The sequence below is a fragment of the Acromyrmex echinatior genome, chromosome 8 (assembly GCF_024713525.1).
Source record: "Acromyrmex echinatior isolate Ae372 chromosome 8, ASM2471352v2, whole genome shotgun sequence".
Lineage (NCBI taxonomy): Eukaryota > Metazoa > Arthropoda > Insecta > Hymenoptera > Formicidae > Acromyrmex > Acromyrmex echinatior.
In genome coordinates, this window is record NC_141859.1 from 4,936,621 (window position 1) to 4,962,759 (window position 26,139).

A 26,139-nucleotide genomic window follows, 5' to 3' on the forward strand; every position below is an offset into this window, starting at 1 on the left:
TATATATATATATATATAGATATAATTTACTAAACACGATCACATGTACATATTTATTGTATATCGTTAAACATTAAAATAAAAGAATTTCAATTTTTAAAAAATATCTGGAATATTTAATAATGTTAAATATTTATACATATATTCCAAACGTTATACATTAAATGTAATGGTATTATATCTTGTTAAAGAAACAGAAATAATATTTTCTTAATTTCTAAAAATTTTGCTCTAACAACAAATTTTAATGTCACAAAGTAAAACATTTAATAATAATATATTTATTAAAAATATAAATTTAATCAATATTAAGTACTCATTAAATAGGTATCTAAAGAATATGTAAATTAATATTTAAACTTCATTAAAAACTGATTAAATAAATATTTAATGAGTAATATCTAATGTGATTAAAGTAATGGTTAATGAGAACGTTTAATGAATAAATTCACTAGCCACAGTTAACTTAGCCACTTTAATTTGCTCTCAATTTGCTCTTTGCTGTTTTCTAATCTTTTGTTTTGCCAGTTCCAGAAAAAGAAAGCTTTAAGAAAATTAAGAAACTTGGCAAACTAATTTATCGTTTTCATTTTAACGGCGCCAATTTAACCAACGTGAGTTGAGAGTTCTAATTCTTCCAGAATGTCTTTACGGACTACGATAATGTTGTACGTTCGCGTTTGTTTTACCTTTAACTCTCCAAAAATGTTTGTGATCTACGAATGAAGTTATTTTTCTCGGAAACTGGACTATTGATCTTGTTTGGATTGCAACCCACAAATTTTATTGGCTTCTTCGGGATTGTTACAAGCAAACAAAGAAGGGGCAAGCCCGGATCCGTCGTGTCTTTTACCCGGAAGAAACGGGATCCAAAATAATCCAACAGTTCTACTACAATTCAAAAGTTATATAGCTGATTTAATGACTTTTATAATTCAATCGATAAGTTCTTCTGCATCATGTTAGGTATCACATAACTTGTTGGTTTACTTGTATTTTTAGAGAGAATCACAACGTGTTATACTTTTTGATCCTTCGTCGATAATATGAAATTTTCATCTTTCGTCAGCAACATGGGTCTTCGAACTTCAGTACAGATTTTTATTTTGGGCTGTATAAAAATCTGAAAAATACTTACTTGTAAAGTAAAAGTTTTAACAACGATTTTTTTATTATGATAGAGTTGAATTGTACTATATTTATTTATTTTTTTACAGATTTAACTCTAATCGGTATTCATGAGTCCAGTAGACCTGGACGTTTTTTTTAAATACGTTCTGAAGAATTGTAACAAAAATTATAACGAATGTTTTTCACAACCTTACATAATTTTAAGTTATTAATCTTATATTCTTTACATTTTTACTTTCAAAATAAAGAAATTGTTCGATTTGAATTTAATATTATTGAGTACTAAGGTCCGCTTTAATCGAAGATAGGATTATTTCTATTAATTAATTTAAGCAAAGATAAATTAATTTAAAGTACATTCGAATATCAGTTAAGGAAATTTGCAAGTGAATATACCGATTTAGATTTAAATTTATCTACTAAAATTCACAATTACAAAATCGACTGTGTCTTTAAAGTCCAACATTGTCCAGCGGAAGATATTTAAAAGGAAGTCCGGATCAGAAGAGAGACTTTTATCGCGCGTCTTGAGAAGTCTCCTATCATCTTCTTTTGATTATCGGTATGAGACGATCATATGACATAATTAATCTGCGAATGCTGTGTGTGGGATAGACGGTGGGAATTAAAAATCGTCGGTCATAAAAGAAAATCTCGTGGTATGCGATCCACTTCAATCGTCTATTTATATTTCAGGATTCCTACTGACATCCGATCGTACTGACACTCGCACGCTCTTGCGGCACAGCTAAGTTTCGAAAATTAAAAAATAACCTTCTATTGTGTACGCGCGCGCGCGCGCGCGTATGTGTGTATGTGTGTGTGTGTGTGTGTGTGTGGTGTGTGTGTGTGTGTGTGTGTGTGTGTATATATATGGTGTGTCGTAGGAGAGAACAGATATACGTGTAGAAATGGACAAAAACGCGCGTGTACAATCATGCACGTACGCAACGCGCCGGGATACGCGCACGCGATCATGCATCCAAAGAATCGGCGATTTTTTTTCTTTCTCTCTCTTTCATTCTCTCTCTCACGCACGCACTCTCTCTCTTCCTCTCTCTCTCTCTGTCTCTCATCCAGTATCTCCGTTCCGACTGAAGGATTTGAAACCGTTAGAATTTCAGCGAGTTTGATTTTCGACCTCATAGACACAGAGAAGCAGCCTATCATCATTCGAGGTCACTGAGTTCGTTTCCGTTTACAGTCTACAGTATCAAGATCTGAGTCTCGTTGAAATTATACCGATTTCAATCTTCGCGGTCGTGAAACTCTGACCGCCGATCGCTACCTTGAGTTCCATTTCACGCATGATGCGTATGATATCATTTCATCCTTATCCCATAACAAAAAAAGTCATCGGTAATATCACAATAAAATTATGGTGACGTGCGAATATCCGTTCATATAAATGTGATATCGATATGACATCTTTATAAAGCTGTGATAAAATTGTATCTTCCCGTGACATTGCTATGATATACACATATTAATCCTTTGTAGGCACCCTGGGTTTTTTTTGACCCAGGCAAAATTTCACTTTTAAATTTCTTGGCATAAATTTTAATTTTTATTAAATAAAAGATTTTAATAACTTGAACTGAACAAAAAAGATCCAGAGTGCTTACGAAGTAAGTAAAAATATATTGTGCTTACGAAGGATTAAGATAATGCGATGTCTCTCTCTCACCTGAGATTATCAAAAGTTCACAGTGACATCACAATTTATCCGTGACTATTGTGAGTCTGTTGTGAATGTGACTTTCTTTTGCAATGGGGATATTGTTAATCGAATATTAAAGAAGAATCAAATGATACATGCGAATCATGCGTGAAACGAAACGCATCCCTTGTTTCTTGCCTTACCTCACGCTGATCGCTTCTACTATATCGATTTCGGAATCGTTGAATGAATGCACACTGCAATATGCATACCGTAAGAAATCAATTGACATTCTCGTGGATCAGCGGTCAAAGTGTGCATATTCAATCGCGTCTGCGAATACATCTAGCGGTAAGATTTCCCAAAGAATTCATCGTCTCATCTTTCCATCTCTCTGCTTCCTTCCTTCCTTCCTCCCTCCTCTCTCCCTCTTTCTTCCTTTCGCTCTTTACCTTTGGCCTTTGGGTGTTTCTACCTTTCGACAAAAATGTGATCGTCAACACATATCGTGGCACCGTCGTTGACATTTTGGTCAGTTTTCCGTCAATAGAAGTAATTTCTCGCTTTGATCTCGTACATATAAGTTTACATAATTCTTATTCGCACGTTTCGCGCATACACACGCGCACACATACACGCACAATCTCTCTTTCTTAATCCTTTTCTTCTTTCTTTCTCTCACGCAGATATACGTACGCGTTTCTATCAGGCTTGTCATCTCTTATTGGGCAATCGTAAAATTGTACAGGATAATTCAGATTCAGTCGCGATATCGATACTCTGAATAAAAATGTTTTCAAGATGGGTTTACACAAAAAAATACATGCTAAACACAAATAATAATTACTTTGTTTCAAATATTTCAAAAGTTCATATATCTGCAAATTTATATCACAAACATTAAATTTATTCAAAATATATTCTGAATTCTAGCAAGTTTAATACTTCAATCAAGATGACCAAATTAAAACAAATTAGACTTGTTATATAAAATCATTTCTTCAATCAATTTTATAATATTCTTAAAAAAAAATCTTGTCTTGAGTACATAATAATGAGTTTTTATAAAATTTATAATAAGTATATTTTAAAATTATTACATCAAGAATACATTTTTTATTAAAGATAACTGTTACTTAAAAGAAAGAAAGTAATCACTTTTCTTAGCAATAGAATGATATTTTTCTGTGTTTTCAGTATTGAGGGGGATATAAGAATATTACTTTCAATACAATTAATATTTTACAATGCAAAAAATTTACTGACTATTCCGAATCACCCTGTACAAGTTTCTTGTATATACATACATGTATATATATATGTATATACATATATATATATATATAATCGTGTATCTTTATATTTGTTATATTCATATTTACAAAAGGTCGTTCGTTAAATGTTAATATTCAATATCGCAACTGTTATTACATTATAACTTTATTCCTGAGTAACCATTCATTAAGAGCCTTATCGAGAGACTCGCCCCTCCTCCTGTTTCATACTAAATAGTATCAGATAGATCGTTTAATGCTAAGCGCCGTGATGTGTGATCGAGGTAGCGAAAATGATATAAATACAGAAAAAAAGCGTGACAGAAGTTTCCCATTCGAGAGCGATTCGCATATAAAAAATCATATCTAGCTGTGCCATACAGATAAGTCACGTCGATTACGCCTATTGGTCATGTCGATTACGAGGACGAGCTAATTTACACAGAAATGAAGAGTTACTTTTTTCCATATAATTGTGTAAAGACATTTCGTTCAAATAATTTTTAGACATTTCTTTAGTCATTTAGTCTTTCGACTTTCGCAATTTCTGGTTCGCTACTGTTTAAAGTTTGAATTGCTATGTGTTACATGATCGTTTACAAAATGTTTATTGTTGTTTCGAAATATCTATAATTGCATAAGAAGTAATTTGATACAGTGGTATTTGTAAATTTGCAATTTGTAATTTGATACAGTGGTATTTGTAAATCTGCAATTAATCTGCATGAAAAATCATGACGTATAAATCTTTTACTATCTTACATTCAGAGCGATATTAAAGTGGAAGTACAAATAATGATATTTTTGTATAACGAAAAAGCGATGAAATCTATGGCGATGAAACCAATTATGCATAATCGTATAACTTAAAAAATTAAAAATTCGTTGTATTCCATGTTTTCGCAAATATCTCGCGATAAATTCATTTTTCTATAATTACGTATACAGTTCCGATCTAATAGGATTAAACGTCGCTGAATCCGTTGTAAATTTTGGATATTCCTCCTCTAAAAATCTTTTTTTCTGATCTATAAAAAAAAAATCACATTTAAGATTTAATTTTTCTTATGCAATTCATCTAATATTATTTACACGCAACATATACATGCCGTTCAATGTCTCTTCAAATTATTCTTTTAGTGTGCATTTCATCACGAATTCTCAAATGTCACAACGGAATAACGACGTTCTAAAACCTATTATATTTTAAATTTGCTCTTTAAATGATCTTTGCATTTCTATTGCCCAAAAAAAAGGAAAAAAGAAAATTTTCAGGATACGAGGAATAGAGAAGTTTTTATGTAAAAATTTTTTATGTAAAAGTGCGTGGATGTCAATAATATATCTCTGCATATACTCTTGCTATCCGATATGGAATAGCGTAATCGCATTAAGCGTTAAGGATTCTGTTGCATGTACGATAGCAGTATATATTAAAGGCAAACCGATTATTACCGTTTCTGGATCACTTTGTGGAGTTACCGATATAATCAGCTTTGTTCTAATGGAAGAGTACGATATACAATTAGCTCTCTCGTCACCGTGTTCATTTTTTAAGAAATGCTATTTACGTGACTTAAAAAGAAACGTTACATTTATGATTGTGACGATTCCAATCACTATTCTTGGCACATACAATGCGCTCGTATAATTTACTTCGATATTTATAGTCGGCTGCATTTTCTACGAAATCGCGATTTTACATTAAAGGAAGACCATTGTAAAACTTGGCACTATATTAATACATGTTAGAGATTGGTTGATGAGATCCACAAAATGACCAGAAATTCCATTGATACTTTCCACGTAGCGATTATCTGGCTGTTGAACGTTCGATTACGTAACGTATCTATTTAAGTATATGCAAAACTTGTAAATTTGGCCTTATAAAAAGTTGATGAACAACGCATGCACATCACCTGTAGGATCAATTGTATGCATAATTGTCGAAAACGTCACGTGAAACTTCTGATCGATATGACTTTTTTTCCTAAGGGAAGGCTGGACTTCGAAATCGTCATTAAAATTAAGGACGTTGGAAACGTGACGTTTAATCGTTAAATATAATTAGGCAATGGAACATGCACTCGAATTATGAGAGAAAAAGAGACGGATCAACCGCACAATGGATGCGTCGAGTGGTCAGTCATTAATAAGTTTCTTTCTTCTTGTAATGAATCTCAATCATTACCGCTGCATAAATCTCCAATGGCGTTATCTCTCTGCACATCTACGTCGCTTGTAACACCGATAAATATTTCAATAAACTCAATATCGCGCAAACAGTCATACGAAAGTGTTATTATGATAGAGAAGATGATTCGATTGATCATTGATAATTGATATCGATCGCGTAATTCGTATTGTATTCCGAATTGTAATAAATGTATCGCACTACTTCCTGGAAGAGTTATTTTACATTTTCCTTACAGCTGGGTTTTATTCGGTCTAAACGACTCGGAGCAACGCGTGATTATCGTCAGTTGAAAATCGATTAATTGAAGCGCGCTCTTCGGACTGTGGCACTTAAATTGTAAATTGTTCACTTGCACTAATAAATTTAACAAGTATATTGTGCTACAAATATCTGTATCTCCGATACTGATAATAATAACGATGATAAAATAATGAGTAATTATATCATAACATATAAACGAGCTGTAATTATTTAATTAAGTTATAAATTATCAACATTTGTCGCATTGTCTTGTTACTGCTTCCAAAATTTTCAGAAAAAAATTGGCGGATAATCTGCAAATGACGTATCCTTTCGTCGAATAACTGTGTATTCCGACTTCGCGATGCTTACAATCGTTTGAATTGATAAAACTTATGGGTGTACACAATTTGTACGCTCAACAGGATCAACATAGAATATCGCTAATCACAATTAAACTCTGAACATATAAATATCACAGCCAGTTAAACAGCGTAAAATATACAGCACTAACAACGTTATTTACAGGTAATCATTAACGATAAGATGATTGGATATCCATCGAAGACAGGATCCTGAAGCTCCGAACGCAAGATACTTTTCCAAGTGGCAAATGATATGATAATTGCTTATATATGTACAACACGCACACATCGTGTCTACGTTACGATCACACGTTGCTCGTGAGACTATCGTTGTCCACAGCACATATCTCCAAGGATGTAATTAAGGTACGCAAATGTACACACACGTACGCAAATCACCCACGTTACACGCATATAAATTTAATATAATGTAGATAATAATTGTCTAAGTAAGGCTGATTAAACGCATTCTCATTCCTCCATAACGAGCCTCCCTCTCTCTCTCTCTCTCTCTCTCTCTCTCCCTGTATATCTTTTATTGCCTGCATTCATTAATCGATCCTCCGTTATTGCAAATCTGCAATTCCAGACAATACGCGCAGTATCGAGAGACGATGTACGCAATTAAAGTATTTTAGCTTTCATTTTTAAATTTTTTAAAATCTTTTAAAATTTGTGTTCATTTTTTTAAAAGTAATTTTCGATAAAGAGTGGAAATAACATTAAATAAGAGAATAACTCTCCATATAATATTTTCTAGTGATATATATGTATGTATATATATATATATATATATATATATATATATATATCCATTGGAGAATAAATATTATCGAGCAACCCTTGATAGCGTTTCTCTGAAATGAACACAAATCATTATAACACGTGTGAACGTCGAATTTTGAATGTATTTGTAAGTTTTATTTTTTGAATAGCTCTCGATAATAAAATTCCAATAAATCTCTCGAAATTAAAAGAGATCTATATTCGAGAACTTCTATCTGCAATATTAATAATAAAACGCTCGTAAGTATAATACAGTTTTCAAAAGCTTTCGTTTATGGGTTTGATGTTTAATTCTTTGCAGTTCTATATCAAGTTGTATTCGACATTGTGATACTATACATAATTGTTTAATTTTGAATCGATATATGATTATAATATATATATATGTATATTATAATTAATAATCATAACAATTTAATCATAATTGTATATTACAATTAAACTATATATTTTTAGAATCTTAAAAAATATGAAAAAACATGCAATGTTTTTTCTTAAAACAACGTTTGTCATTAAAACCTCACTTTTTATAACAATGTTGCAATGTAACGATGCATAACAAAGTTGCAATGTGTTTCCAAGGAACGCTTTATTCGCTAGAAATAATTTAAATCGCAAAGGTTAGATACTTCTTTCTGATGTACTTTCAACCATCGAATGCACTTTATCTCGATACCGAGCGTCTTGCGTGAATCATTTATCTCCAGACCCTTCTCAGTCCGCTCGTTCTCGGAGACGGAGGCGGGGAAATTCGAGTATCTCGTCTACCTCGGGATCGCGCGTACAGGAATAAATATAATCTCAACGGTTTATCGAAGTGTCGCCCTAACGTGTTACAAATTCCCCTAATAAATTTACAGAGGTGTTCTAAATCAACGTGGCAGTAGAGTGATGTTCCCCATCGGCCGCGGAGAGCGCCGTAACTCGAGCGGACGATTACGCGGGACGCACGCCTGTAATCTTCGCAAAGCTTTCGTAATTTTTTTTTTTTTCCGTAGTAAGAGCACTTAATCGCTATGTGTTTTCCAAACTGATCTACCGGTCGTGATGTTTTCTTTTTTTCTTCCCTGCTACCTTCGTTTCTTTCTACACCTTTTTTCGGGTTACCGCGACTTCGCAACACGGCGGGATTAGCTTATCGGGTACTGATACTTCCTAAGGATAAAATGTCTTACGTGATAATCATTATTCGGTGAATATCATACAGATGACATGAACCCAGTCCGCAAGATTTATGTTGCTCTTCTATCTCCTCGGGTTGATCGCTCCCGAGTTCAAAGATTGATACTGATATGATTTCGACGTAATTAGCGATACTGTAAAAAATGCTTGAATCTTTCTAAATTATACATTTCTAATATCTTTTTCATAATTTATACTTTTAATTTTCTTCGTCTTAATTTGCATTATTTCAAATTTCGATAACTAAAAGCATTCCAGGACAATCTGCTTACTTGTGAAATCGACAATAAGTACATTACTCCAGAATTATACCAGTCTCAATCAATCATTTTTTATAATGCGTCCATTCACTCAGCTTAATTTTGCGATCGCTCGAATTACCTTCTTCATTATTCTTCGAATCGACGAAAAAGTAAAAGAAAGAAGGAGATTCGATTTTTTCTCTTCTTTCGTTACCTTCTTCATTTTCATCTATATGACTCTAGCCAATTTGATCCATTTTTCGACATGTCGGAAATTTCAGATACATCGAGGTATGGAATTGGAAGATGAACATTAAAAAACATACACGTCTAAGGACTCTACTCCGTAATTTATAAACGTTAAAAAAAATCGCTGCCGCGTGTTACAAACATGGGAGGAGAACGAAATGGTCTCTTCTCTCTTATCTTCCTCTTTTTTCACGAGATTCGGTGAATTCGCGGGCTCGTGTATCGCGTCCTGCCTTCTTCGCTGTGGGAGAATGAAGTGTTCGGTTCGACTGTCTCGGTACATTATGAAGATAACGATGTCACCGATTTTCGTCAAGAATGAAAGATTAGGAGTTTTTTCTAAACTCCTTTTTTGACCGAACGAACAAACGATGATCACGGGTGGAAGCGGAAGTCGGAAGCAGTGATGTAGGTGATGGCTTTAGTTGGTCCCGAACATGAGTTAGTAGAGAGTTGTGCAAGAATCGTAATTACTTGTGATCAATATCGCCTGTTCGCTCCTCTTTAAATTACTTTAAAATAATAATAATTTCTGTAAATCATCAAACCTTCAAATATCGAAAAAAAAAAAAAATATATATATATATATATAATCTCATTGATGAGAAAAACGAGCAATGTCAAAATTATTCTCGACCGATTACTAATAACAATGAACGAGCAGTGTTCTGATTCTGTTCTACTTTTGCCCATTCGTGTCTACGATTTAAAGCTACTTAGACTCGACATTACTGTAAGGCGTATAAATATATTTAATTGATCCAAATTGACGCATCGCCGTCGCTGGCGACCAGATAAGTCCTAATCTGCAACTGAGTAATTATAATCTTTGCACATACCCGCTCCAAGAATCGCGTGTCGAAACGTGTCGACTGTTGCGTCACGGATCTCAGCTCACGGCAATACTGCGCGCGTCGAACGTGATACACACACGCACACACACTCTCTTATCTCTCTTCCCTTCTTTCCGCCTCGCTTGATCTGCATCTTAACTAATATGAGCTATCTATTAATTAATCTATACGGTTCTATATTGTACGGATCAATTATATCCAGTGGCAGTTTATTTACAGTGCGGCTCGAGCCGCGGCCCTCTGATATTAGTGTCATCGATTTGTAAATGATTTGGCGTTCGCCATCGCTCCAGTCCCAACCAATTTTGCAAATCGATCGCGGCACATTGTGGACGTAACACGTCACAAAGTCTCTGTGTCTGGTCTCAAAGTTAAAGTGAAATTAGAAAATTAAGAAACCGCCGAAATTTCTCGGGTAAAATCATTTTTGCTCGGTTAATAGTTACGATTGAAATAATTTCCGTGAGATTACGATGGTATCAGTTAATTGAGAAAATTATGCCGCTTCATCGATCCAACAATCGATCTCCCCGTATACGATTTCGCGCCAAGCAAAGCCGCGGGCCGCGGGTCCGGCCGCATCTACTTCAATGTCGTCTTCTATTTACAGGAATAGCACGATCATATAATTGAGATATCTCGCGCTAGTGGTACCGTTGAGCTTCGTGCCGCCGCCGTTTTCCTCGTCGTTCTCGCTGGCAGTGTCGCCTTTCGTCTCGACGATGGTGTCGAGTCGATCCATCGCACCCCTCTGGGGATGATAATTACCCGAGCTCTCGCTCTCGGGGGTCTCGTCAGAGTCAACGTCGATCGTCCGATCGTTCACCTGGATCTTCACCACGGCGTCCACGGGGTACTTGCCGTTACCTTCGTCGCTGGAGCCGGATCTGCCAGTGCTCGACGTGACTCCGGCCTCCCGTTCGCAACGCGGGCATACCTGACCGTTGGACGAGCCCTCGTCGCTCTGACAGCGGAAGCAGATCAGGTCGCCGTCGCTGGAGAAGTCGCAGTGCTCGCAGTGCACGACGACGTAGCCGTTACCTCGGCAGAGCTCGCAGATCGGGCTTTCGCGGTCTGTGAGCAGATCGACGGATTAGCTCGATAAGTTGCCACGCGCGATCTAGGATTATCGCCTGATCGTTCTGAGAAGCAATCCCCGACAGCGGCAGTCGCATCGGAGATTGCACGAAGCGTCAGCGAGAAATGCGGATGCAAGCAGCAGCGAAATCAGCGGAAAGAATAGACGGTGTGCGTGCGAAAAATAGAATAGAAAGATACTATGTGTTTTTTTTTTTTTTTTTAGATAAAAATACGAGAGAAGAGTAGAGATACTTTTCTAATCCGCTAAAGTTGTTTTGCGAGCATTTACCTACGAGCTACCTACGTTAAGTAATAACATCCATTCTCGTAACAGGATTAAAATTTAAGGATTTGCAGTCTACATAATAACAAAAAAGGATTAAATTAACCCTTAGTACACACGGACTTTTTATTGGACTTTCATCATTTATGTCTTGCTTTTTTTTTTCAAGAAAATAGGCGCTTCTGGTGATTAGTTATAACATTTTTATATACTATTTTTCTCAAATATCTGTATACAATCTTATAAATACTTTCCAAAGATGTTAAGGTATATGTAAAAATCACTTAATAATTTTTGCATGTTAAAATAATAAAAAAGGAATCTTTGACACACGAATTATTTTATTGTGTGTAATAAAGGATCGGAAAATTATTGCCCACATTTCTACTAATGTAGATTAATTCTAATCTCGATTTAACTAACTCTTCATCTTTTTAGGAGTTCTTAAAAATTAAAAAAAGAAAGAGACTAAGTTGAACTAATATTAAAGTTAATCTATTTGTTAATATTAAAGTTAATCTATATTTTACATTGATAGAAACTAGCATATGTATACTAAAAGTTAAAAAAAAAATCTCACATATCCTGAATTTTTTTTACTAAGGAAGAATAAAGGTTCTAGATTAGAATGTAAGTGCGAAGACCGAAAATATCATGTGTATACCAGATGATGGGAAGACATCGGATCATCGGAGAACACCGAGGCCATTCAAATTAATAAAGCAAAGCGAACGAACTTGTTCAATCCTCGGACCAGAACTGGTCGAGGTACTCGCCTCTGTCGACGTCACCTCGATCGTCCGTATCCCTGGCGGTCCATCCGCGTCGCTGTGGCTCCTGCGTTCGGTAGGATCGAGGTGACGTTATCGGCACTGCTTGCTCCAGATCGTGGTACGATCGCGGCGACGTCTGCGCCACGCGATCTTGATCCGTATGGTACGAGTGTGGAGAGGACAGCTTCACCGGGCTTCTGTAGGCACGAGAGGTTCCTGGCTCCTGATGCCGGTCATCTATACGTTCTTCCACGTATCTGCCGGCATGTGAGTCAGGTGTTTGCGGTTGGTATGTGCAGGTGTGCGTCTTCTGATCGCACTCGCTACACAGCAGCAGATTCGATTTGCTGCCGGGTTGCGAGACGTAGCCGTTGCAGGTACCATAGTAACGCTCGTCTTCGTCGCTTTCGAAAAGGTGCTGGCTCAAGCTACCGATCGACTTCGTGTCACTGAGGACCCTCGCATCGTCCAACTCCGACTGATCGCCGTACCTATCGTACAAAAGCAAGATTGATTAATAATAATAATAACTATATTGCAAAGTTTGATTTTAGACTGACAACAAAAAAGCATTCTCTTTTAATTTTGATAAGTTTTTAATATGTGTAGTTTAGATCAAAATAAGATATTTTTTCTATATTTAAGGGATGAAACATTCCTTTGGAGAAAAGCAGTTATTTTTTTTCAATGGAAATATCGTCAAAATTATAAAAAAATAAAACAAAATTTTTAGTCGAATAGCCTTATGAGAATTCTCTTTACAACAATAGTTGAAAATTAAAAAATATTTTTTATAAACAAAAATTTTTTTCCTATTATAAAAAGTATTCTTGAAATCATTCAACTTTTATTTTTAAAAAATCTCATGGCAATAATATTCGCTCTGAAAAAGAATCAATTGAATGTTTCAGCCCCTAAAAGTGCGTATGGACATGTATAAAAAAAATACGTGTCTTTTATTTTGGTCGAGACTACAAATATTAAAAGCTCATCAAAATTGAAAGGGGACATTTCTATATTTCCTTGTGAATATATATAGAAGAAAGGAAAAGATAAAACAACGCAAACAGCATCAATAATATTGTTCCTGTAATAACTGTAATAATGCAATATAAAAGAAATAAAATTATAATATAAAAACAAAGGCTTTGTGATTAAATCAATAATAGGTCATGTTTTATGCGTAAATAACTTTGTAGATTTGCATTCTACAGTAATAACGTATAAAATATTTATTGGCTTTTATGCTCCTGATATATTATAATTAAAAATATAGTAATAAGTTAAGTACCTAGTATCAGCGGTTCCAACAAGGTAGTGGCGTATCCGCTCGATCTTGGTCTTGCCGCGCTCTCGCGGCATTGTTTCTCGTTAAATAATGCTCTCCCGATTTCTCTCATTGTTGTCCTCGACGCTCGAGGTCGAGCTTGCCCCGCAGATCTGCATCTCGATTTCGGCCAACCGATGCTCGACCTCCCACTGTTGCTGGTTCAGCTTGACGCTCATCGCTGCGTTCTCGGTTTCCAGGCATTTCAGGCGTTCGCGGAGACGCTGAATCTCCGCCAATAGAGCCTCGTGGGTACCAAACAAAGGCGTTGTACCTTCGCTCACCAGCTGCGTCATGCTGTTGCAAGTCATGCCTGAAACAAGACGAGTATTGATGTATAGAGATGTTGTTCACATTTCTCAAAATTAAGTTAGTAATTTTCACAAAAAGTGACATTAATAATTTTGTGAAAAACATCTGTGATGTTTTTGTGATGAAGAAATAACTAAAATGGTGTATCTGAAAGTTTAACCTTTACAGGATAGGAAAGCTACTACAGTGGCTGAAACAGTGTCATATGTTGAGGCAGGGAACATAATAAAATAATGAATTATAAATCTTGAATTAATTAACAAATCTTACTCAAGAAAAAGATTTTAGATTTTTCAAAAATTATAGACTTTTAGTTTCTAAAGGTTAATAACAATTAAATAAATGAGATAGAAATAAATAAGCAAGCGGCAGAACGCTCAATACGAATTCGTGAGATAGTTACAACTGACGGTTGAATTATTCTCCATCTTCCACATAATGTGGAGATCGCGTTTCAATGAAAGATATTCAACTTTATATACCTTATCTATCTACAAGTAGGGTCGCTGCTGATATATATAGGCCATTCCACAATTACGTAGTTTAACAATTGATTGCAATTGTAAGAATTGATCAATTACAGTCGAATATAAAAAAAATATTCATAATGTTTTATCAATTTTTTAAATAAGCTATTTTCCAAAATAATTTATTATTGAATACCTTTACAAAGAGAGCAATTTTTGTTCTAGGACATATTGTAACTTGTATGTTGTAGAGTGGAAATGTAAAAAATAAAAATTTTGCCATTGAAGTTAATAGAACAATTTTTCATGTTTCACGTTTTCGCTCTAGGGAAATGTTACATGATCAGTATTCTGTTGTTAAAATGGTTTGTTATGGATCTGTATACATATATTGAAAGATTTTAATAACATCGAAAAATAATCCAATCCGACTAATAGTTTCAGATTTTGTGATACGATTTCTTTAAATTTATGTACAGTAAATACATTTCAGAAGAAATGAAATCAGACAGAAACGAGTACATGCAATTAATGTCAGGAACTTTCTAAATTCTTTGGAGTGAGATTTCACTCTGTTGAAATGAGATTCACTCTGAAGAATTTAGAAAGAATAAAGAATTAATTTTTTTTAACTTTAACACCTTCTCTTCCTCCTTGTTAACGCGTCTTTGTATACAATCTGTTTACAATGATCCTAATTACATACTAAATATACATGTGAGTACGAAGTTTTGTCTTTCAGTCCGCTGATATAGTACAAGTGCGCGCAATTATCAATTGTTGATAGTTAGATTAGATGAGGAGCGTGGAAAGAGCAATGCACGAGTTTTGCACTTAACAGCGCCGGCGTCGGTGTGTATACGAATGCAAAATGAATCCTCGAGCGTATTCGCGGGTCTTTGTGATTCACTGATGTTGATTAATGCGCACAATTAGTATTTCTCTCTTGGTACCAATGAGTTGCACTAGCGCAATAATAGAATTCGCATACAAGATGAAGCCGCCTCTCCCGGTCGCATCGAGAGCTGATACAACGTACAAGGATTAGCATTAGCAAACTGCTAACTAATTCACGAATTACCGCGGCGTATCGTCTGGCCGTTCAGGAAACCTCGAGTATTGTCGAGAGACTCATCTTGATCGTGTCACTCTTCGCGTCAACATTCGAATTCGGCAAACGGAATTGCAGCGGCTATTTCGGGAGATCGGTTTTCCATTTTATACCATACCCACCGGAATAGCGATTACGCGTGGCGATGTTTCGCCAGTTAAATCAGTATACTGTCGATTCGCATCCGATTTGTTACCGCCCGCAGCGAAATCTGTCGCTTTATTTTCGGGAGAGGGGTATTAACGTATCATACTGCGTTTTGTTCATACACGCGCTTTAAACGGAAACGCTCGATTACCCGTGGAATTTCCAGTTTGCGCAAATCGGGGGGAGGGGGGGGGGAGGATTTTATTCCCCAAACGACATATAAACGTCGGCAGAAACACGTTAAAATCGTTACTACCTATCGTATCTATCGGGGTTAATGGTCGGGCGATTTTACGAGTGGCGCCGAGCGTCGCTCGTCATTCATTATCCTCGTGATATTTCTGAATTTACCTTTTTGCCGTTTTACAGCCGATAAACGGCGATTGTACACGCGACACGCTTCGCATTATTCACGTCTGATTAGATTTGATTTGTAATGAGATCACATCCCGCGGAATTCTAATCCGCGGCGCGGAGATTGCGACTGAATCGGCGGTTCGTTTATATGAAGGCGCGATATAAAGTCTCTTCCGGAGACGCGAACAATACTGTACGGTTCATCAATCTTTCCCTTCATAATGATAAACAATTAAAAGCTTATTCAAATATGACGATTAAATTTTCCGAGATAAATGAATCGTAACGATATAAACAATAAAATGCATTTCTAGAAATATCATGAATGATGACAATTTCCATAATGCTGCGGAGAATCTGGGACCTTGTGTGTGTTGCGAGCACATGTGTGCTTTCAGAGTCTTTTGTTCTGAAAATACCTCCGGGATGGAACTTATTACAAAACGTTCAATCGAACGTAACGACATCGATGGTTTATGGTACAAACATTACACGGCCTTTCTAAAAAAGCTTTTATGGAACGTGAAATATTGATGACTAGAAAGTGAGAGGCTACGAAGGTCTTCCTATTCTCTCCATGTTCGCGCTTCACTTAATCGTGAAGTCTTATAGTCTATAAGAAACTACAGTTTTGCGTCAGCAGTTTGCCGACGAGCACACCGTCGGCACCGTTATCGACAATGATTTATATACCCCGGTATAATATCGCAAAAGAATCGCCAGCGAGGTAGCGATCGATGATATTTAAAATAAATTCGATATGAAAGTTGTCCTACACAGGTAAAACGAATTTACAAGTTATCAAGTATGATTGGGATAGGATAAAATTTTCATTGCGTTCGCAGCATTTTATCGATGATCGGAAAATACAATTTACGTGATTACTCGGCGTTGCGAGTGCTTACAGAAATATCTACTACTTTTCGTAAATAATTATATTGAATCCATTCTGATTCGGAGAACAAATTTACTTTCTCTACACTTTTCTACGATGCTTCTCTTTTGCTTATTTTGTTAAAAAAATTTTTTCCCATAGAGGCAATACGCGGGATATTAATCAGTTTGATAATTAATATCATTATTTTTTATTTGATAATCCGAATGTTCATTAATCCGCTTTAACCAGCGATTTTTTGAAAAGTAGCACAGTAGTCAATTAAATTGAAATGCAGTAGTTATAGCCAGTAGTTATAGCCATCACTGGCAACACCGTAAGAAGATTACGAGTTGCGATTGTGATACAGATATACCAGATATGTAGAATGTTATAACACATAACAATGCAACAGATAAATGATCCATTTCTACTGTATCGTTTCCTGGTAGAAATTTTATGCTACCCACATTTTTTGCAATCACTGGACAGTTTATTAATTTTTGTCTAGTAACTGATAAATAAAACTACTTAGAATTCCAATCAAGATATAATGCTTTGGCTGCAGTTACTTAAAATTCAAATCTATTTGCTGAACATAAATTTAAGAACATATACAGAATAATAAACGTATAATAATAATAATAATAATTTATTATTAACCTATAATTAATAAATCGTTTATTATTAATAATCTATTAATAATCTATAAATAATAATAGAGCAGGACACAAATTGCGTATCAATACTTTTATCAGGAAAATTGTTTTCATCATTGAATAAAATTCTATCTAGTTCTATCTAAGTTCTTGTCCATTTCCTACGCAGTATTGTTACAACTAATGAGAATACAATAATAGACGAAGTAACTGGACGGGTGTCTAGGAAAATTGTACATATTTCTACCAAGGTCAGTATCCTTTTGAAAACGTGCCAGAAAATGTAAAATTTTGTGCAGAGGAGAGGTAGAACTATACTCCTACTTTGGATCGAAATTCTGAGAAAAGGAGATCTCCTAATGTCACATCGTATCGGGGTGATTGGTGAATGAGGGGAGCTTACCGGAATGAGTGGACTGCCTGCCAGTGGAGGCTTGGGTCGCGGCTGACGGCGGCGCCCTGGCCGTCTGGTCCTCGCTGCTGGGACCACTGCTGGCCCCGCTTATCGGGCTCTCCGCGCCTCTGGGCACGTTGTTCGTGTCCGCTAGAACCCCCGTACCCGGCATGGCGCGAGGTGTCACCGGACTCGGACTCGGCGAGAACAACGAGGCGGCCGTCGAGTACGCGTGGGACTTGAGGTCGATTGGCGATATCCACATGTCCTCCAGCGACACGCGGCCTCGCGACTCCACCAGACCGGGCGTGCTTTGGCACCTGCCCATGGCGACTGGAAATTTACATCTTGCTTTAGTAAAAGCGGTGTTTCCATTGCGCGGGACATCAGCTTTCAATATAATAATATTAATTATTTATTTGCATTAAAACAATTTATATCATTGAATATTTTTGATATTAAGTTATACGCTTTGTACAGATTCAAATTTAATAATTAATGTTTCTTTGTTAAATACAATCTCTACAGATAATAACAGTAAATTTAAATGAAGCGTAATGGATTAAATATTTTTCTCTTTACTATAGAAATGAAAAATTGAATATCTGTTAAGAAAATTATTTGTTATTATAGGACGAGCTGTAATAGGTGTAAGGAATGCAATTTCAGTAAAAAAGTTTAAGAAATACGTGTTTAACATGTTTTATATCTGATAAATTCTGTGTGCCAAAAAATTAATATGACAGAATAATGAACGCTTTCGCAAATTCACATTAGTTAATTAACATAAAGTAGTATGGTTTTGTGTTTCGTTTAGATTCTCGAGTTTCAATCTGTTTGGTAATCTGTTTTCGCGCAGATAGGATTTTATTTTAAAAATCGTGACGATCCGATGGTCCAAAAAAAAAGAGTTGCGGTATTACTATACTATGTCGCTATGTCGCTTTTTCATCTTTCTGGAAGTAAAACTGCCGTCGCGCATGAAAAGCTCAACCGTAGTCGTCAGAATTTATGAAATACGAGAAAACAACGAGAAGAGCTAGCCATTTATTTAGGATATCATTCATTCGTGATGCGTGTTATCCATGCATCGTGTTTACGCACGTCGTGACTGATACGATCCATACGTGCTCTCGAATTTCCGCTTTGAGGTGTGTTGACATTTAACCGCGACGTCGACAGTATTCAGTGATATCAATAGTACGCTATTTCACTTTGATGCAGATTTTCCGATCATCGAGAACGCATGATGTTTCGACTCATTACAAGTTTCCGCTTCGCGATAATATTATACCTTTGCACGAAGACATAACAATCATGAGAGATGAATGAGAGAACTTTGCTCCATTATAGCAAAAGTCCGCATCAAACAATTCATGTTAGAATTTAGGATAGAATTTTATCATCTTACTCAAAAAGGACAGTTTGATAGAACTATCTAAAAATTCAGCTAGATATAGAAAAATAATTTTGTTACACCATCAAAATAATTATGTAGGGTACACAAGTAGGTTGATAGAATGTCAAAACTTTGTATAGTGTTGCTCATCATGCTTAGTATTATTGTATAGTAATTACGGAACACTTTATAGAAAGAATAATTAAGCGGATAAGTAAAAAATCCAAGATAAAAATAGAACGTCTTATATAATTATTTTGCTAATTCAACAAAATTATTTTCAGATTTGTAAATTTTTAGATAGTTTAGCAAAACCGTTCTTTTCATATGATATTGTACTGCGAATCTTATGTGCTACACATTTTATAATTTTATGCTTTCTACGGAAAGCATTTTAAAAATCTAAGATATATAATTATATACATATATATATGTATACAAAATATATGTTAAAATACACGCCTGTAATAAGATATATAGCATGCAAAATAATATATATTAAATACTATATTTATCCTGCTGAATTATGAATCATTTGAAAAGGGCTTAACGATAACCATTAAATTTATGCAAAATTGATAAGAGATATCCGTGGGTCAAAAAATGCGGGTTGTGAAATAAAAAAAATTATGTAAAACAATTAGAAATATGTTTGTGTATCGTACTCGTAAATATTTCTAGTCAAAGGAATTTTTTTTAATTATTCGATTAATGGTTACGTAAAACGTGTCACGGATCAGTTAAATTAAAGATCCCTCCGTAATTAAATAAAGTGACCTTTAAATATCAAGGGAGGTAAATCGCGGATCAAGACGCTAATAGCGAACACGACGGCAAATCCAAAAAAAATTGTTATCTTCGTGACGCACGAAGTATGGGAATTCTTTGATGCTATTTCAATTAGGAGTCTAAGTATAAGTTACATCGTTTAGCCTTTTTATGCTTTTTAGCAAAAGTGCCCTTCGTCGATTTTGCAATCTGCGAAAAATCGCATACCTTTAGATCTGTAAACGTTACGGCAGCAACATGTCTTTGTTCACTTTTATGTTAATTAGAGGACGTTGCACCGATAACAACAGCCGACAGCGGATCGATAGGCCGGATCTCGTTCTCGGCATCGCCTACGCACGCAGCTTTTCCTCCTCTCTCATCACTCGCCGCGCCATAACTCACGTTACGCATTACACTTATTACAGCGACCTAATTTTTCATACGTTATCCCTTATAGTAACGTAAAAGTACATTGGCTCGCGCAACGAGATGAGTGCCGAATGAAAATCTGCCGTTTTGATAGTGATGAATGGCTCGAGAAGTTTATAAATGAAATAAATTTCAGCGTAAGCGTATTACTGGAAAATATACGATGATAGACCGGCGATAGCTCGCGTCCTTAAAAAAAACGTAGCGATATTTCTCAAGATGTACTCGAGCAGAATATCTCGTTCTATTCAACGCCGCTTTTACGACTTAAAATTCAGTATATTAACATTATAGCTTTCGGATCTTTCATCATACTTATTCTTAGAAGAAAAAAGAAGCGAAAGAATGTAAACAAAGAACGCGAAAATAAAATCTTTTTTATGTTCTCTCTTATAGAGAAATGTCTGTTTAAAACTAAATTAAATCTCAGATTTTCATCGGTTTTTATAAACAGTGTTTATACTTTGCAGTGCATCATAAGATTTGTTAAACGACTTTTCCGCCGTTTTATTTTTGTCTTTTATATTTAAAAAGGAATACAGTTGGAAAATTTGTGTTAAATTTGACTTTTACGTGTTTTAAATGTCTATACAAATTTTTGTGTTAATTTAATATAAGATAAATACATTAAAAAAGTATTACAAATATTATGCAAAAAAAAATACAAAAATATAATATTGTGAAAGAATTTATACGCAAATTATGGAAGCGTATTTCTTCAATACACTTAACATTTATATATAAATATATTATCTTTTAAATTTATTATATTAAATTGAAATATAAAAATAATAAGGCTCAATAAATTAAAATAAACAGAAAGACAAAGGGCTACGAGCCTAAAACAATTATTCTTTGTCTTTTTGTTTATTTTTATATTAAATTGATATATGTATATTTCATTTATTTATCTTAGAATTTTTAAAATACATTATTTTTATATTTGCTCATTTATTTACAAATTATGTTATTTTAAGATTAAGAAATGTTGATCAAATTAGCACAAAATATTTAAATAACACAATCACATTATGTTAAACTAACATTCAACAATACATTACAAATTCAACACAAACATTTTATCAGGTTTAACACAAATACAAAACAATGTATTTGTGTAGTCACTAACTTTTTATTACGGATAAAATCCCATTTCTTCCCCTTTCCTAATTTATCTTTGCCTGAAATTTACGATTGAAGGGACAGTGATTTTGCAAAATCCCTACGTCTGCACATATTTTGCCAGAAAACGGAAAGTATAGGCCGAAAGGTACTCAGTTGTGATATACCGACCCGATAGGCCGAAAGTGATACCGCCACATCACGATGTTCCGACCGTCATTTCTGCGTGTTTTGGATTAACGAGACATCCGGAAGGAAAGAATTGCCGTGACTTTTACGGCCATTTATCTTCATCAGCGTGGCATCGACTTTCGCTGTTAAATATCCTCCCCGTTCATTCTTCGCGCTTTTACGTGTGCTAGGAATTAGGTCGCAAAAACATTTCGCATGCGGATGAGTGAATTCCGAGATAGAGATATCCTCGAGGTAGAGATGTCTCGAGATAGCGGTATTCGCCGTCGCGTATTTAGCGTTAAACGCGACCATCTAATTTCCATCTCACGCTTACCCTGCGTGCGCTTCTCGCATTAGGCAAATGAGACATATAAGGGAAACATGTAAAACAGTGGCGGCGAATTTGCGGCATGCGACACTGAATCGAGATACCACGATTTTCCCATACAAAAATTATTTATGTTTGTACCTGTAAAATTTAAACATTTCTTAAAATAACAACATGAAATAAATATATTTATATTGAATAAAAATCAACCGATAAGACTAACCATATATGAATATATGCTATATCCGTTTAAGATGATTCTTTGTGTCTAATATTTCTTGTAAATTTATACAACTTTCAGTTTAAGCCGACTTTTTGCCTATCATTTGTCGGTCTTGGAAACACAGTCTTAAATCGAAACTGAAGTAATATCACAAATTAAATGACAAGCAATTTAATATTATTACTGCAAATAAGTATCTTAAAAAACTGTTAATGATTTAATGCTAATAAGAATCTTAGAAACTGTAAATAAAATAAACTGTAACGTGAATTGAATAAATTTATAAGAAATCAAATATGGCATTTTTCATTCATGAATGGAATATATTTATTTTATATTACCTTTACGCATTTTATAATATTAAAGAAAAACTTATAAATAAAAAATAAATTACAAAGAATGTGTTTTATTAATATCCATTTAAATTCTCGCATTAATATCCATTAAAGATTCTCATTTCACAACTTCCTCTTAAGTTAGCAAGACTTACGCTGGCTCATAGAGAGCAACGTAGCCGCATTTCGCGTTTAAACGTGCATTGAAAGTTCAGCGCCACTCAGGAATATATCTTTCAAAAGCTTGACCAAAGTTCCATGATCGAAAATCTTTCAAGACGTTAACGCGCGAGGGTATCGAGGATCACATAGAGCAATGGCGATGCTGAAAGGGCTCAGCGAGGCGAAGACGCGATTTCGCTGTGCCGCTCAAAAGATTTTCGTCAGCGTGTGCTAGTAATAGGCGTAGCGGCGAACTGAGGAGTTTAATTAATTAATCCGGAACTGTGCGACGAGCGTAAAGCGGCCACCCTTTGCTCACTTTGCGGTACAAGGTGGCGGAGTTCGCTGCCCGCGCTGCTGTTATAACACGCGAAACTTTCGAACGCGGGCATCGTCGTGGAAACTACGGCAAACATAATACAGTCGTTTATCCTTCGCACAGCTTCGGGGATCCGTAAGAGAAAAATAAAATTGTTCTCTGCTGAATGGAGTTGTTGAATTTTCACCTGTATACTCGCGGCAAAGATTCAGATTATTTCCCTTTGTAGAAGATTCAAACGGGAAGTGGTAGTTTAGTTTTATAGCGAAGATCTTATCAAATAATATACCGAGCAAATGAAATTTATGTAACTCAAACAATTTCGTGAATTTTATCCAATTGCGAATTAAATCTATGCTCAAATTTTGCTTCAGTAATTTTGAATGACGTTGACGAGAGACGGTTATAAAAATTGTACAGGAGCATCTTTTTCAACATCGTGTGATGGTATTTGTCAATGTCAAGTTGACTTTTTGAAAACTTTTCTGTAGAGGTTGAACCTTCAAAAACCGACTTTTCATGCGCGACAGCCCACTTTCATTAGATGCTCGTTACGTTTGCAGAAGAAACGAGAAGGGATTACGCGGAGAGTACCGTGAGTTTTTTTCAACAAAAATTTAGGTCGAGAAGAATATTTTGAATGACAGTTTTTCGGAAATAAGAGCGATACGAGATAGACTTTTATGTCATAAACCCTCGAGGCAGTCAACTAGTGTTTGCAATATTTTTGGGACGCGAGTATGTACGCTAGGAAAAGAAATTTAATACCTTCGATAAAATTCTTTAGTTGAGACATTTTTTAACAATAACCAAATAATTTTGTTTATATAATAAAAAGTTTAGTTGTTTTTGAAAATAATTTCTTTATCATGTAAATAATAAAAAATATTTATTTATAGCAAGTAAACAATTTAGTTTGCGTAAAATATTATAATTTTGTTCGATACATTTCAACTAAAAATTTGTATTCGATGTATTTCAACCAAATTTCTGTTGTTTCAGTGAAATTTTGGTTCATGGAACAAAACATTTTCCTAGTATATTTTACAGCTGTCGCGCGATCCGAAAGACAGGACGAGACAGAATGGAGAAATTCATCGATGAATTATCGCTTTATTAAACTTCAACAATATTTCTTGTTATATTGAAATTGGAATTTATACATCGAAAGATGAGAAAATTAATATCGATCAAGTAAGTTAATAAAAAGTTAATTCAAGTTTTTGCGAAGAAAACTTTAGCAGTAGTTAATCAAATAAAAACTTATCAAAGCTTGTTCAATTATATTTCTATCTTTATTGAAGGATATATTTTTTTAAATCAGTTCTCTCGCGAGTTGAAAAGTTGGAATAAAACTTGATTCATTGATTTTAATAAAAAGCGTTCGGAATGTAGTTTAGTTTTCGTCTCAATCGCAAGAAAATAACAAGTTCCGGAGTAACTATTGCGATCGAGTGTTGAAGATGACTGCTAACGCTCTTCTCTGAGATGTTACGCGGGGATATAATATAACATATCTGTTTCAAAGCATCTTTAACGACTATTATACTCAAAACTCCAATCTAACGTTCCACAATGGTTAATTTATTAATGCGCCATAGCAGCGACGAGCACATCTTGATGGAATCCTCTATTCTTGGTCGAAGTTCTTCGGATGGCATCCGCACCCCGAAGAACTTACCTTGCCGAGGGCGCATAAACTTCCGTGAGTCTAGCTATTTTAACGATGATAACGAGGAAAGTTTCAGGCATTCGAAGCGTTTCGGTTGTGCACCAAGCTGCTCGCAAGACGCGACGCGTTCGCAGTCGTATTCGAACCTGTTCCGCGCAATTCTGAGAATGAGTGAATTGAAAAGCAGTTTTAAACATATTTCCAACACGTTGATACTAGCTACTACCGCTTCGCGGATGTTAGCGCAGATCGCACGAACGATCTTCGAATCACTTGCTAAACACGCCTGAGACAGACATAAAAAGAAAATAAGCCGAATTACAGAAGGAAATACGAGAGTTTCTTTCGAATGTCGATACTTCACGAGTTATCATAGCCTTTCCATTCGTTAAAGTTTCATCAAATAAAACGAGGGAACATCGTCGTAATCAAGTCGATTCAAGATAACTGGGAAGTTTTATAAATCCGATTTTTTGTTATCTGTTAGTTGAAAAAAAATCTAATTTATCAAGTCCAAGAGAGAAATTCGATCGAGGTATATCTTTAAAAGCTTTTTAACTTTCTCGTGGAAAAATTCAAAAGTTGTTCCGATCATCCGCGTTTCGAGAGGGATGTCTCATCGATTTGTCTTACCTATCTGGCGCCGTTAAAGAAACACGATAGCTATTTGTATGTACTTGATGCGCGACTATAATAGAGTATAATAGAGACGAGAAAGGTAGGCTCAACTCACCTTTCTCCAGAGGAGCTCTCTTGTACTTCTCCAGCCTTTTGACTGCAATGGCTTCAAGGCGCACCCTCGCAGCCGGATATTCCTTGAGTACGTCCCACATGTCTTTCTTGCTGAGGACGAAGAGGTCCGAGTAGCCGACCGAGCGCACGCTGGCTGTTCGCCGGTTACCTGCGTCGATGTAGCCATTTATTGGTTATCGGGATGCATCAAGCTTTCTTATGTAACCGCACCGTGATCGATTTGTCGATCGTTCCGCCATTTTACCTACAGCAGACCCGCTCTCATTTCCTCAGCCCGGATGCACGTGATTCCGATTGCACGCTCGATATGTCCGCGCGCGCGTGCGAGCTATCTCTTTAAGATCCTTTTACATCGTTTTATACCCGTACAAAAGCACAGTAATTTTGATTAATCGGGTTCGTTACGGTTCAGTCTTCTATGTTAATTGATTGCCAGGTTGCTCAATTCGTTTTCCCGACTTTTTCAGAAAGACATTTAATCGTCCGAT

At 35.5% G+C, this 26,139-nt stretch overlaps 2 protein-coding genes across 8 annotated transcripts in view; both read right to left on the bottom strand.

The window, feature by feature from the left end:
- Nucleotides 1–1,793: 1,793 nt before the first annotated feature.
- LOC105144515 (hypothetical protein) lies at nucleotides 1,794–13,678 on the bottom strand. Its single transcript, XM_087408729.1, has 3 exons — nucleotides 13,608–13,678; nucleotides 12,320–12,807; nucleotides 1,794–11,254 (listed from the first exon to the last, which is right to left on the bottom strand). The coding sequence occupies exons 1-3, from the start codon at nucleotides 13,676–13,678 to the stop codon at nucleotides 10,785–10,787; spliced, it is 1,029 nt and encodes a 342-aa protein (XP_087264855.1). The 3' UTR covers nucleotides 1,794–10,784.
- The window catches only part of LOC105144517 (uncharacterized), a 187,724-nt gene continuing 174,253 nt past the window's right edge, over nucleotides 12,669–26,139 (bottom strand). For 5 of the 7 annotated variants that reach the window (XM_011053466.2, XM_011053468.2, XM_011053464.2 and 2 more), the window contains exons 13-16: nucleotides 25,632–25,799; nucleotides 17,974–18,297; nucleotides 13,608–13,956; nucleotides 12,669–12,807 (exon numbers count right to left, since the gene is read on the bottom strand). In XM_011053466.2, the coding sequence (XP_011051768.1) occupies nucleotides 13,688–13,956; nucleotides 17,974–18,297; nucleotides 25,632–25,799 (761 nt within the window). In that variant the 3' untranslated portion in view covers nucleotides 12,669–12,807; nucleotides 13,608–13,687. The remainder of the gene's footprint in view (nucleotides 12,808–13,607; nucleotides 13,957–17,973; nucleotides 18,298–25,631; nucleotides 25,800–26,139) is intronic. The other 2 variants (XM_011053469.2, XM_011053467.2) reach the window with 1 other exon arrangement.

Bases quoted from the DNA above. Each gene is read 5' to 3' on its own strand.
- LOC105144515 (XM_087408729.1), bottom strand. From the start codon at position 13,678: ATGCCGCGAGAGCGCGGCAAGACCAAGATCGAGCGGATACGCCACTAC. The intron at 12,808-13,607 runs GTACTTAACTTA...TTTGTACGATAG, and splicing joins GTTGGAACCGCTGATACTAG to GTACGGCGATCAGTCGGAGT. The intron at 11,255-12,319 runs GCGAGTACCTCG...ATCTGCTCACAG, and splicing joins TCGAGGTGACGTCGACAGAG to ACCGCGAAAGCCCGATCTGC.